This window comes from Macrobrachium nipponense, chromosome 6, assembly GCF_015104395.2.
Source record: "Macrobrachium nipponense isolate FS-2020 chromosome 6, ASM1510439v2, whole genome shotgun sequence".
Taxonomy (NCBI): domain Eukaryota; kingdom Metazoa; phylum Arthropoda; class Malacostraca; order Decapoda; family Palaemonidae; genus Macrobrachium; species Macrobrachium nipponense.
The window spans coordinates 91,745,571-91,760,311 of NC_061108.1; the positions used below are offsets into that span (position 1 = coordinate 91,745,571).

At 46.3% G+C, this 14,741-nt stretch overlaps 1 protein-coding gene across 4 annotated transcripts in view; it reads left to right on the forward strand.

Moving 5' to 3' along the window:
- LOC135216235 (laminin subunit alpha lam-3-like) overlaps positions 1-14,741 on the forward strand; it is a 567,145-nt gene that overhangs the window by 527,270 nt on the left and 25,134 nt on the right. For 3 of the 4 annotated variants that reach the window (XM_064251389.1, XM_064251390.1, XM_064251391.1), the window contains one exon: positions 896-1,084. In XM_064251389.1, coding sequence (XP_064107459.1) covers positions 896-1,084 — 189 coding nt within the window. Of the gene's footprint in view, positions 1-895; positions 1,085-14,741 lie in introns of those variants that run through there. The other variant, XR_010314834.1, reaches the window with a different exon arrangement.

Here is a 14,741-nt window from a genome sequence, read left to right on the forward strand (position 1 = left end):
TTTTAAAGAGAATACTGGTGTACTTTTATATCCAAAAGCAGTTTTTCAATTTCCTGACATAGATTAAATTATTTCGACATAGATTAAATTATTTCAAATCATTTATACTTTTGAAAGTAGAATAAGACCTAGAATATTAAGAAATAGATTTCATTGACACTAAAATCAAGTTACAAAATTACTGTAGAGTATGTGATACTTTGTTAGAGCTAGTAGCTAAAAAAATCATGATAATAGATACATATTGCATTTGACATGAAAGCTGCAGTCAAAAGTAACCTTACAACTGTTGCTGAAATTGTATATAGTACTGATGATGTTACGTTTATGTTTATACATGTTACCAGTACAGTGAAAAAATACAAATTGGTTTACAGTACAGATGAGTAGACAAAGATATGTTTTTTCAGTTTGCAAAAAAATTATCATAGTATATTACGCAAACAATATTTATGATGTACCTAACATTAACTTGTCCCAAGTAACTGGTTACACTATTTCTGATGTTAAACTGAAAACTATTATGTTCTTGCATTTCTATTACAGGGAAATGAAGAACTCAAAAATATTTTGAAAATGAATAGTAATGTAAAGTTGTAATGTTCTGCTTGAATAGTATGAAAAGTGTTCATGTAAAGAGTTAATGTTAAGTGAGGTGTAATGCATTTGAGGTTGAGAGACCATCATATTTTCAAAACTGTGGTTCTGAGTGATAAAAAACACTGGATAATTGTTCAAATAATTATTTCTGAGGTACTGCATTATTTCAGAGTGTTTCTTTGTTTATGGGTTTTCTCTAAAAAATTATAATATAAGAAATGGAAAGTATATAATAGTTTAATATAGATTTTGTATGGTATTTAGATCATATTTTGATATTTTTTCTTTGTTTTAGGGTCACTCTTAAGGTTGATGACAGAGAGGTAAATGGGACAAGATTAGACCCAGGTAGCCATGTTGTGTCCGGACCAACTACTGGAGGGCTATACTTTGGTGGTATTCCTCCTGGCCTTCCTGTTACAACAATGGTGGGCTCTACAAGTTCTCTGAAGGGTTGTATCAGAGATGTAATAGTCAATAATCGGTAAGTAGTATGTCAAGACTGTTGACAATTGATGAATATTCAATCCCATAAAATCAGTCATCAGCCATCAACATAAGTTCAAGAAAAATTGTCAAAACCTATGACTTTACAAAAAAAATCCTATCCATTAAAGGTTCTTCATAATAGGAGCTAGGGCTAATTAAGGGATTTTGACGTAAGGAAAAATCTATTTCTGGGCGATTGGCTCGTGTCGCCAGCGAAATATCCTTTAATCTATTATTTCTAGGGTAAATGTACTAACACATACCAGAGAATAAATAAATAAAGAAAAAGGTCAGTATAACTGACTCGCTCACCCTCCCAGAGAGTGTCGGTATGAACACTATGGCGAGTGAGACCACTACCACGAGCCAAATGCCAATAGAATCCTCCCACTACAAAATCCCCCAAGAGGGGAGCCGACCCACAGAGTGGGCAGCACCTACTACTACTACTCCATCCCATGCTGCCGACTGCTGCGCCTCTGGTGGCCATCCTGAAGTTAGCAGACAATCTTGGCGATGGGATGGGTAGGGCGGGATTTCGCTGGCGACACGAGCCAATCGCCCAGAAATAGATTTTTCCTTACGTCAAAATCCCTTTTCTGGGCTCAGCTCGTGTCGCTGCGCGAAATCGTACCAGAGAAATAGACAAGATTGTAAAGTAATTCAACAAAATATAAAGGGTCTCAAAGAAAAGATAAAATAAAAATAAAACAATATAATTGCTAATAAAGATACATGTACACAGTGATACAAAAAGAAATATTACTTAATTATACTTAATGCTAATAATATTTCTTAACTTAAGGTAATATACATATATACAGGAGAAATATCATATATGTACAACAATGGTATCTGTGTAAAGCTTATGTATCAAAACAATGTAAAGCAATTAATATACAAGTTGAATAAAACAAACTCAACAATAATAAAATATAAAAGAATGTATATGACTTAATATACAAAACCCGTAACCATTATGATAAGATGTATCTCCTAGCATAAAAGTAAGGAGATGACATCCACGAGATCAGTAATCATCACAAATGTGAGTGTCCCTAGCAAAAAAATAAGGGACACCCACTATATTATCATCAAAGCAGCTAAGACACAAGGTGATCGTAAATGAACAAGGCAGGAATAGACGAACTGTTGGGTGAGGCAGGTAGAAAGGAGGACTGAATCTTCTACTAAGGATTAGTCAGAGTCAGGGGAAACTATGTTACCCGCTGCAACTGCTGAAAATTTTAGGGCTTCCAAGGACTTTAAGTAATGACGTTTGAACACTGTCGGTGATTTCCATCCAGTATACTTTTTCAACTCATCGAAGTTCATATGTTGGAAATAGTTAATTGAGGTGGCTACTGCCCTGACATCATGTGCTTTTGGGAAAGAGTCAGGATTGGCTTGTTTAATGAAGTACAGGATTTGTTGCCTGATGCCTTTAATAGATAAAGTACCACCTTTTTCTCTCCTAAAGAGAGGACCCGATGAGGATGAGGAGGTCCTAGATAGAAAGGCTCGTAACGTTGAAACTGGGCAAAGAGATATATCTTGTGGAAGGGGTAGTACCTTCCATGGTTCCCACCTCATCAAAGGATCTTCATTCTTAGCTAAAAAGCTACGTTCCGGTGAAAGTAGCACTTTCTTCCCCTGTGGGAAGGAACTGAATATGATCCGGATCTCTGGATAAAGCCGACAGTTCTGAAATTCTATCTCCTGAGGCTAAGCTTAATAAAAATAGGGTTTTTCTTAACAGCATTATAAATGAGCATGTGTCATTATTGGTTTCTGAAGCCAGCTTTAGAACATCGTTTAAGAACCATGATACTGACGTAGGCCTTACAGAAGGTCTAAGTCTAGCACAGGCCTTGGGAATAGACGAGAAGTAGGAATCTGTCAAGTCTATGTTGAATCCAAATTGAAAAATCTTTTTCAAGGCTGACTTGTTTGTCGTAATTGTGCTAGCTGCTAAGCCTTTTTCAAATAAGGATCTGAAAAAGGATATAGCTGAATTGATTGTCATGATCTTAATATCTGATTCTTTCAGGAAGGTTGCTAACCTTTTTGACAGCAGCATCATACTGTCTCAAAGTTGAATCTCTCTTATCTGATTCCAAGAAGAGAATATTCTGAGGGTCAATATTCGCATCTCTTTTCGCTGCAAACTTCATGAAATCCATAAAGTTAGGGTTTTGAGAATCCCTGAGGAAGCGAACACAGTCTTCGTTTGTACTGACTGGGAGAGCTTGGGATTGGGGATCCGAAGAGGGCGGAGACCCAGTTCCAGGATGAGAGGGTACCAATTGCTCTTCGGCCAGTCTGGGGCTACTAGAGCCACTTGACCCTTGAATGTCCTGAGTTTGTTTAACACTTTCATGAGAAGATTCACCGGAGGAAAGACATAAATCTTCTCCCAGTTGTTCCAATCTAGAGCCAGGGCGTCCGTGGCATAGGCCAGAGGGTCCAGGTTGGGGGCCACATAACACGGGAGTTTGTGGTTCGCTTGGGATGCGAAGAGATCTACCTGTAGACCTGGAACTCTCTGAAGAATCCATTGGAACGAACTGTTTGTCCAGTGACCATTCCGACTCTAGAGGTACTGATCGGGATAGGGCATCTGCTATGACGTTTCTCACTCCAGCTATATGGGTGGAGGAGAGATGCCAACTGAACTTGTCCGCCAGGGAGAATATGGCTACCATGACATGGTTTAGATGACGTGACTTGGAGCCTCCTCTGTTTATGCAATGTACTACCACTGCGCTGTCCAGGACTAGCTTTATGTGGGAGTACTTTGGCGGACGTAAAACCTTTTTAGAGTCAAGAACAGTGCCATCGCTTCCAGTACGTTTATATGGAACTGACGGAACTGAGGTGACCAACGTTCCCTGAACCTTTTTGAACTGGGAATATCCTCCCCAACCGCTTAATGACGCGTCTGTGTGGATAGTGATCCCTGGAGGAGGAAACTGAAGGGGCACTGACACCGATAGGTTCTTGACTTTCGCCCACGGCCGAAGTCGATTCTTTAGAATCAGAGGGACTGAGGACAATTTGTCCCTGGACCTGATATTTGCCCGTGAGCGCCAAATTCTGGTTAGGTCTTTCAGTTTGGCTTTCATTAGGATGTTCGTCACTGATGCAAACTGGAGAGAACCCAGGATCCTTTCCTGAGATCTTCTTGAAGCCAGTTTGTGACTTAGAAATTGCTTGACTGACTTTGCTATTTCCTTCCTTTTGGACGATGGAATCGACAGAGTATGGGAGGATAGATTCCATTGAATGCCTAGCCACTGAAAGTTTGACTCTGGAGTGAGTCTTGATTTGGTCCTGTTTATCTTGAAGCCTAGATATTCCAGGAACTGAATCACTTTCAGTGTTGCTTTGTTGCATTCCTCGACTGTTGAAGCCCAGATCAACCAATCGTCGAGATACGCTACTACCATAACCCCTTGCGATCTGAGTTGTTGAACAACTACTTCCGCCAGCTTCGTAAACACTCTGGGTGCTACGTTGAGCCCGAAAGGAACTACCTTGAAGGAGAATGTCTGGTCGCCTATCTTGAAGCCTAGATAGGGACGGAAGTGTCTTGCAATAGGGATATGATAGTAAGCGTCTGTAAGATCGATAGAGGTGGTGACGGCCCCACGGGGAAGTAAGGTCCGCACCTGCGAGATCGTGAGCATCTTGAACTTGTCGCAGCGAATGGCTAAGTTTAAGCGGGACAAGTCTAAGATTACTCTTCTTTTTTGTGAGCCTTTCTTTGGCACGCTGAACAAGCGACCTTGAAATTTTAATCTTTTGACTCTCGCTATAGCTCCTTTCTGAAGGAGATCCTCCGCATACTCCGTCAGTTCTTTGGAAGGAAGTTGACGGAAAGGCCTGGATGGAGGTGGGTTCGTCAACCAGCTCCAACCCAGGCCTTTTGACACAATGCTCTGAGCCCACTTGCTGAAGTTCCACCGGTGGCGAAAGTGAAACAGCCTCCCTCCTACCTGAAGTTCTTCATTGGATCTGGTAACCTCCTCGGCCTCCTCTGAAGTGTTTTCCCCTATTAAAGGGACCTCCCGATCCTCTCCCACGAAAGGAACGTTTACCTCTGCCTCCTTACCCGAGCGGTCATACTTCTGTGAAGATTGACTCTCGAAGGTTTGATTGTAAGCTGGAGAGATGGCATAAGAGGTGGAGGGCTGAGGCTGAGGGGAGATCACGTAAATTGGCTGTGATTGAGCCTTTGAAGTGGAGGGTTGGGCTGTTTGCACTAAGGGAACCGCCGGAACTTGCTGAGAAAAGCGTGGCTGCTTTTTCTGGTAGGGCTGGAAACGCCTGGGTTTCCTTTGCCCTTTACCTCTAGCTGCGAGATCTTGCCTCCTCCTAGCCGTAAGGCCCCAACGGTCCTTAAGGCTCTGGTTCAACCTTGTAGCCTCTGACTGGACTTCCTTCACCATCGCTTCTGGGAAGAGATCTGCTCCCCAGATGCTTGACGAGAGTAACCTATTCGGCTCGTGCCGAATGGTTGCTTCTTGTAGGACATGCTTCCTACAATTCGTTCTAGCAGTGGCAAACTCAAACATATCTGACTGTACCGTTTGAGTCAGGGATTTGGTCATAAGTTTGAAAAGCGGCTCTGAACCATAGGCTATGGTGGCCACCTCGGACATAGCCATAGAATTAATCGATCTGGCTAATCGCGATTTAGCGTCAAATTCAGCCTGAATAAGGCTATCTGGAAGCCTGGGTAGCTTTTCACCAAACTGCTCCATAGCACAGTCCGGTTTGAGTTTGCCAGCTGAGAAGGTGTTCGGTAAGTCTTCCCATAATTCTCCGGCTGAAGGAAGTAACGGAGATGTAGGATCTGCTTCCTTCAGTTGAGGCATGGGGTCCCCCTTCTGGGCCGCTGGAATGGTAGATGTCGCGATCTTAGTCAGGAAAGGGAGCGGGGTACTCTCATCCATCGTGAAGATCGTAAAGGGACTCTTGAAGGGTTGGATTTTCGTATTAGAACAATCCATGTCCTCTAAAACACCATGAGCCATTCTCTCTGAGCCTGGTCACGTGAATAGAGGACCGTCTCCTTTGGTACCCTATCATCTCGAATCATGGCTGAGGCGGTGAGCCTTGCGTAGCCGATGAACGGAGGCTGAAGGTCTTCCGGATAGAACTCGAAGTCCTCTATCCTTCGAGTTCCAAATTCCGGTATAGAAATGAGTCCGTCCTGGAAGGGGGCGTATGACGCTACTCTCCACGGGTTGTTCATCGAGAACGGAGGTAGCGAGTCATACGGGGGAAGCTGGGCTCCACCTGCATTGGAAGGTGGAGGAGAGGCTAGAGGAGCTTGGCTCAGTCCGGCTATAATGGAGTCTTGAGAAGTAATCCTATCCGACAACCGAGAGATCATTTGTTCCATGCTACTCTTTAGAGACCCAACCAGGTCGCCCACCTGTTGTAACAGGCCAGCATTGGAGTCCAAAGCCGGAGCTGCTGCGGAGGTGGAGGGGTAGCTCTGAATTGGGACCAAGGGTAGCGGAACTGACGACTCAGCCGGAGTGTGAGATCTCTCTCTGGAGGATTTACTCCTCGAGGACTTAGAGCCGGACCCAGAAGCTTTAGATCTGTCTGCTCCGGGATTCCTAGCCGGAGACTTACGAGAGGAGGATGAGGCCGAAGTCGTCTTCTTAGACGACGACGACGTCTTTGTCAAGGATTTCACTGCTTGACCCTTGACCTTGGGTCTAACCGAAGCGTCAGGAGGAGTATACAATTCATCACCCGTAAAGCCTTGGAAGGATGGAGAGGTTGCAGGAGTAGAAGAAACAGTTACGCCCAAGGGTATCCCTTGGGTGTCCACCTTACCTACCTCGACCAACAGGTCGTCTACACCTACCATAGGTTCTACATTAATATCCAACGTCGCGACTTCCGAGGAGATATCCTGGCCTTGGTCAGTCAATGAGGCAGCCAGCTGTTGCTGGATGAAGGCGATAGTCGGGGCAGCCTCTGCTGGGTCGACGTATCCTGTCGCCTTGCCTCCGGGGAAGATTAGTACACCGCCAACCTTTTCTCCAGGATGTAGGGCATACCCTTGGCGGCGTTCTTCCCGAAACCGCCGACCCAGGCCCGCAGGGTTGCCAGTGCGGTATCCCTCACTGCCGGCGCCTGGAAGAGAGGGTATTGATTAGATTTAAGAATAACTTAAAACTAAAGATAACTTAAAGTATAACTTAAACTTATAGGGCTATAAGGCCCTTTGAATTTCCTTAAGTTAGAATAATTGATGCAAACTTAAGCACTAAAACAGATGCGGACCAGCTACCGGAGATGAAATACTTACCCCGTCTAAAAGCTGGCTCACCAGATCGTAACATATGGTACACGTCTCATGGTACCAGACCTGGATGTCCCCGTGCGGAGTCGCGCATGGAGCATGGGACCGGCAAACTTCGTGTCCACACGGGTCCTGAAGTGTGGCGGCGCATCCCGGATGCTCACAGTTGGTGGTCTGTAAGTGGAAAGACACATGAGTATCTTAAAGAATATCACTTACAGGCTAAAGGACAGAAGAACTCCGTTGCATGCCGGAGCTCGGAAAAAATTCGGGCATAGCCCCCCCCTCCCTTACTAGCCTGAATAGGCTATAACCCCGGAGGTATCCGGTGAAAAGAAGGGAGGGGGAATGGTTTAAGGTACTTAAAGTAAACTTAACATCTTAAACCTAAAAGCTCGAACGTACCGGACTAAGTCCAGTGCGTGGCGGAGTGATAACTCAGTGAAACGGAGAGGTTAGACGAGACCGACTGTATGTTCCGGTCCACCCCGTGGGGTAGACTTAGCATGTTTCCGCTAGATGCCAGGCCTCCGGTGGTAAAGGAGCCCTAGTAAGGTGGGAAAGAGCGGGGGCATACAGACTCGGGCTAGTAACGGAGCGACGAAGTAGTAATGGAGAGGGGGAAAGGCCAGTCCCCCCTCACCTTACCATCCGACCGGACCGAGAGCCGGAGAGGTCGAGTCCAGTCTGGGTCTGTCCCGTCCCTCTACCCCCTCCGCCTGGGGGGAGAGAGGGAGGCAGGCTCGGGTATGCGGAGCGAGCATGGGCAGGCCTAGCCACCCCCCCCGACTCTATGGAAGAGCGGGAGGGGGGAAAGGTGACTGGACAGGCGTCTGGCTGCCTCGTGATCACATAGTGACCACGGGGCGATAAGAACAACAACTAAGCCTAAAACAAAACCAACTGATCAGCGAGATGCTATCGGGAAGCAACCGAGCTGACCAGCGGTAACATAAAGGCACAATAGGCCGTGACCTAGGCTAAGCGAGCCAGACGCCTAACTAACCTAAGAAAATCACATAGATAATAAAATGAATAATAAAATGAAAGAAAGAAAACAAATAGTGGGAGAAAAAATCCAGGAGTGTACGACTAACCCGAAGGCAAGTCTACCACTCAAAGCTAGCCGATGCCGATACTAAGAGCCGTGGCTAGGGTCTGGATGGAAAAGCCTACATAAGGTAAAAGACATGCATGCATGACAAAACCGTGTAGACCTAACTCTAAACAAAGCGGATAATAAAATAGAGCGCACAAGGACAGGGGATGCTCTGGGTATGGGAGACCCAGAACGGACCCATCACGAGGCAGAACCATGCTGCCATGCTTCCGACCTAGAGATCGTATTTATACCTAAAAAACGGCAAATACGTGCTCAGGGCCGGAAAAAACCAAATAGCAATAAACACTGAGTACTTAACTTAGCTGCTGCGATGGCTGCACGCTCCATTGTAATAAAATCCAAACGAAAGGGCACAAAAACACAGAGAAGAAAATGGCACGTGTGTATCGTGTGCGCTAACTGAAAAGGATGGCCACCAGAGGCGCAGCAGTCGGCAGCATGGGATGGAGTAGTAGTAGTAGGTGCTGCCCACTCTGTGGGTCGGCTCCCCTCTTGGGGGATTTTGTAGTGGGAGGATTCTATTGGCATTTGGCTCGTGGTAGTGGTCTCACTCGCCATAGTGTTCATACCGACACTCTCTGGGAGGGTGAGCGAGTCAGTTATACTGACCTTTTTCTTTATTTATTTATTCTCTGGTATGTGTTAGTACATTTACCCTAGAAATAATAGATTAAAGGATATTTCGCGCAGCGACACGAGCTGAGCCCAGAAAAGGGATTTTGACGAGGGAAAAATCTATTTCTGGGGGAAGACCTGTGTCGCCCAGTGAAAAGGATCCTGCTGCTCACTTTTCTAGTATAAATAGGTTCTAAATATACCAGAGAAAAAAGCTAGCATGGTATGCTGAGGTTACTACCCTCATGCGAGCGCCCTAAGGGTGTCGGGTATAAAGTACAAGGCGAGTGGAAGCCAGTATTCACAGGTCTTCTGCCAATTAGAGGTTTCCTTTCCAAAATCCCTCTCATGGGGAGAGCCGTTGCAGCAGCTACTCCTACCCCCTCGCTACTGCTACTACTACCCGACCCGAGCGCCATCTGCAATCCTGGATTTTAGACATCCTGGCTTTGATTGGTGTAAGGGTGGGGAACTTAATTAGAAGGGCTGGGTTCACCGGGCAACACAGGTCTTCCCCCAGAAATAGATTTTTCCTTCGTCAAAAGTCCCTTTTCTGGGTTTGACCTGTGTTCACCGGTGAAAAGTTACCAGAGAATGAATATCCAAGCCTACTAGATGCTAAGTATTCTTATAAGGAAGGAGTTAATGAAACCTAAGGTTCATTTCAACTTAAATTTACTCACTTGATATTTACGCTAGGTCTATTTAAATTTAAACTTACTTAATTACTACTTACACTGAGACTTAAACTATGACTTAGAACTAGTAATAAAATTGACAGGATATTCAAGGCAATATCACATTCCCAGGATATATACAGCCCGGTCCGTAAAACAATCAAGGACCAAATATTCCATGTACAAGGTTTGGTGGCAGGATGACGCCCAGGCCCTCCCAACCCAGAGGAGAGAGGTATGGTGGGGAGTACAAACGAGGCAGGTAGGAAGGAGAGAGTATCAGGAAGGAGAAAGGGGTAGGAGTATAATGATAAGATTCATTATTCGGGGAGACTATGCTCCCTGCAGCAATTGCTGGGAATTTAAGGGCTTCTAAATTCTTTAAATAGTGGTGCTTAAAAACTACTGGGGATTTCCAACCCGTATATCTCTTCAGGTCCTCAAAATTCATATTTTGAAAATAATTAATAGAGGTAGCCACCGCTCGGATATTGTGGACATGTGGGACCGAATCCGGGTTGGCGTGTTTAATAAAGTAAAGTATTTGTTGTCTAATACCTTTAAGAGAAATAGTGCCACCTTTTTCTCTAATGAAAAGAGGACCTGACAATGTTGCGGAAGTTCTGGCTAAGAAGGATTTAAGGGTAGTGACAGGGCACAATGATGTGTCCTGTGTCAAAGGGGTGATTTTCCACTGAACCCATCTATTTTGTGGGTCCTCATTCTTAGCCAGGAAGCTTCGGTCTGGGGATAGTAGTACTTCCCCTGACGGGAGGAATTCTATGTGGTCTGGATTTCGTGAGAGAGCCGAGAGTTCAGATATTCTAGCGCCTGAGGCCATAGCCATTAGGAATAAAGTTTTTCTTAGTAGGGTTATATACGAGCATGATTCATTATTAGTGTCTGAAGCCAATTTGAGTACATCATTCAAGAACCAAGTGACCATATGTGGGCGGTCAGTTGGTCTTAGGCGGGCACATGCTCTTGGAATGGAGGAGAAGTATGCATCTGACAAGTTAATACTAAAGCCGACCTGAAAAATTTTCTTCAAAGCTGACTTGATTGTTGTAATAGTACTGGCGGCTAGGCCTCTCACAAATAGTTCTAAAGAACGAAATTGCCAGGTTCGTGGTCATTTTGTGGGCCTCTGATTCCTTCAGGAATTTGGCCAGTTTTTTGACAGCTGAATCATATTGCCTGGGAGTTGAATCTCTTTTATGTGATTCTATAAATACAATGTTACATGGATCGATACTCGCGTCCTTTTGGGCTGCAAACTTCATGAAGTCCATAAAGTTAGGGCATTCAGAATTCTTGAGGAAGCTGACACAGTTTAAGTTTGTACTATCTGTGTCAATTTCCGGCGAGGGATCCATTTGGGTCGGGGCTTCAATTCTAGAAGAAGCGGAAACCAGATGCTTTTCGGCCAATTGGGTGCCACTAATGCTACTTGTCCTGTGAAGGATCGTAGCTTGTGCAAGACCTTCATCAGAAGATTCACTGGAGGGAATAGATAAATCTTCTGCCAGTTGTTCCAATCTATGGTCATCGCGTCTGTGGCATAGGCTAGAGGGTCCAGGTTGGGTGCCACATAACATGGCAGCTTGTGGTTGGATTCTGTGGCGAATAAGTCTATTTGAAGGTCCGGGATTAGGTTGTAAATCCACTGGAATGAGTTCTTGTCCAGGGACCACTCTGATTCTAGTGGAGTAGTCCTGGAGAGTGCGTCCGCGATCACATTCTTGACACCTGCCAGGTGGGTTGCTGACAGGTGCCAATGACTTTTCGCCGTTAAGGAAAATATTGCAATCAGCACGTGATTCAGTTTGCTTGACCTGGAACCTCCTCTGTTTATGCAGTGTACCACCACTAAGCTGTCCAAGACTATCCTCACATAGCTGTTCCTGGCCGGAGTTAGTCGCTTTAAGGTTAGGAAAACTGCCATAGCTTCTAGCACATTGATGTGGAACTGGAGAACGTATCCGACCATATCCCCGGAACAATCTTGTACTGTGAGTATCCCCCCCAGCCAATCAGTGAGGCGTCTGTATGAATTGTCAAAGACGGCGGAGGGAATTGCAGTGGTACTGCCTTGGTCAAGTTCCTGTGCTTCGTCCATGGGCGAAGCCTCTTTGCTAGGATGGGTGGAATTACTGAAACTTTGTCTCTGAGATTGACGTTGGCTCTCTTCCTCCAGACTCGATTGATATCCTTCAATCTGGCTCTTAGTAGGACGTCTGTTATTGATGCAAACTGTAGCGAACCGAGGATTCTCTCTTGGGTACGACGAGAGGCCCTCTTGTTCCTGAGGAACTGTTTTGTAGCCGCAGCAACCTGCTTGGCCTTCCTGAGTGGAAGGGATAGCTTGTGTTTTATTAGGTCCCATTGGATTCCCAACCATTGAAAATGGGAAGCCGGTTCCAGCCGTGATTTTTCCTTGTTTATCTGGAATCCCAGAAACTCCAAGAGGTCTATTAGTTTGGCTGTTGACCTGTGGCATTCCTCAACTCTGGCTGCCCAAATGAGCCAGTCGTCCAGGTAGGCTATCAACATAATCCCTTTGGTTCTTAGTTCTTGGATTATCGTCTCTCCTAACTTGGTGAATATCCTGGGCGCAATATTGAGCCCGAATGGCATGACTCTGAATGAGTAAGCCTTATTTCCTGGCCTGAAACCTAGGTATGGAGAGAAGTTCCTTGCTATCGGAACATGATAGTAAGCGTCTGTAAGACCTATAGAGGTGGTAACGGCCCCACGGGGAAGTAAGGTCCGCACCTGCGAGACTGTCAGCATACGGAACTGGTCGCAAAGAATGCATGAATTGAGCCTTGACAAGTCCAGAATCACTCTTCTTTTGTCCGAGTCCCTCTTTGGTACAGTAAACAGACGTCCTTGAAATTTTAGACTCCTTACTTTCTTTATGGTCTTCTTTTGTAGGAGATCCTTGGTATATTCTACCAGGTCCGCTGTTGGGATCTGGAAGAAGTTTATTGGTGGTGGGGGCCCTTTCTTCCATTTCCATCTCAGGCCCTTGGAAATTATACTGTGGGCCCATGGACTGAAGGTCTAATGATCTCGAAAGAGATATAATCTCCCTCCTACCTGCGGGCTCTCACTGATTGGTTGCAGGTTTGTACCCTCTGCCTCCTCAGAAACCTCTACCCCTTGAGCCGCTTCGTAGACGGGAGCCACCTCTGGCCCTGCTACTACCCGCATGTCTATTGTAGCTACAAAATTATTCCCTAGCTTCATAGGCGGGGTTAAAGGCTGGGGAGGTTATGATGGCTGTGGAGGTTGAGGGTTGCTGGGCCGGCGGAGTTTGTAGCAGAACAAACTGCTGCTGTGGCTGAGCTTTCGATGTTGAAGGCTTCCCAACTCGTGATACTGGGACCGCCTGAACAATTATCTGTGGTCGAGAGGGCTTATAGGGATTGTATCTCCTCGGCCTCTTCTTTGCTCTAGCTTGATGTCCAGGTGCTTCAAACTTACGTTTGAAGGGAAGTCCCCACCGGACCCGGAGGCTCTGGTTGGCCCTGGAGGCTTCTTGCAAGACATTATATACCTCTGCCTGAGGGAACAGGTTCTCTCCCCAGATTGACGCCTTTATCAATCTGTTAGGCTCATGTCTGATGGAAGCCTCCGCCAGGACGTATTTCCTGCCAGTTCGTCTTGCCATTCCAAAATCGTACAGGTCTGACTGGAAAGTCTGTAATAGACTTTTCGTCAGGACCTGGAATACTTGTTTGTCCCGGTACGTTGTGGCTACCAACTCCGCCGAGGTGACGGAATTGATAGACCTTGCTAGTTTCGACCTTGCCTCGAACTCTGCTTTGATCAGGTTCTCCGGAAGTTTAGGCAGCTTCTTGGGGAATAAGGTGGAGGCACAATCCGCGTCCAGTTTACCTGCCGTAAACGTGGCCGGGGCTTCGTTCCAAAACTCCCTACTTACAGGGAAGAGAAGGGAAGTAGCCTCCGTCTCTTTTAAAGCCGGGAGAGGTTTATCCTCCGCTATGGCTTGCAGAGTTAGCTCCGCCACCTTGTCAGTGCAGGGCGACGGAACTCGATCCCGTGTCAAAAACATGGTGTATGTGCCCTTGTGAGGTGTTAACCTGGTGTTAACTCACTCCCATTCGGTTATGGTGCGTGCCCAGACAGCTTGGGCTTGGTCCCTCGGGAAGATCACCATCTCCTTTGGGACCTTGTCAAATCTCACTAGCGCGTGCTCCGCTAGTCTGACAAACCCTGGGAAAGGGAACTGGAGACCTTTTGGGATGAGCTGAAAGTCCTCCAGTGGCCGGGTCCCGCACCCTTTGATGGTTAGCTTCCCATCTACGTATGAGGCATGTATAGCAAGCTGCCACGGATTGTTTTTATGGAAGGGGGGGAAGCTTGGAGGCATCCGGCACTGCCATTGCCAGCGCCGGAGATCCGGAGTGGAGAAATCCGGTCATCATATCCTCCAACGGTTTGATTCTCTCAGCCACCATGTCAGAGACTGACTGGCCAGAGACTTAGATCCAGAGGCGCGTCGCAACGACTCGAACCTCTCGTTGACTGCTTCCCTAACCCTCGACAATAGAAGGTTAGCGAGCAGTTCATGGTCTACGCCGGACTCCGTTGCCGTGCATTTGGCAGACTTTGATCTCGATCCCTTAGAGGGGAGAGAATCCTTGGCAGCAGGTGACTTGTCATAGGATGTTGACGGCCGTGGGGCCGGAGATGACTCAGTCGCCACTGACGGAGTCGGCTTTGATCCCTTGGGCAGGGATTTCGGTCTCACTGATTTTTCCTTGGGATGGACCGCCATCTCCGCCCGGATGGCGTTGATGATGGGAGCCGCCAGATGCGGTTGGACCGATGCTGAGGGGGACCCCTTGAACAAAAGGGCTCCCAGGCTGGCATCTAGGAT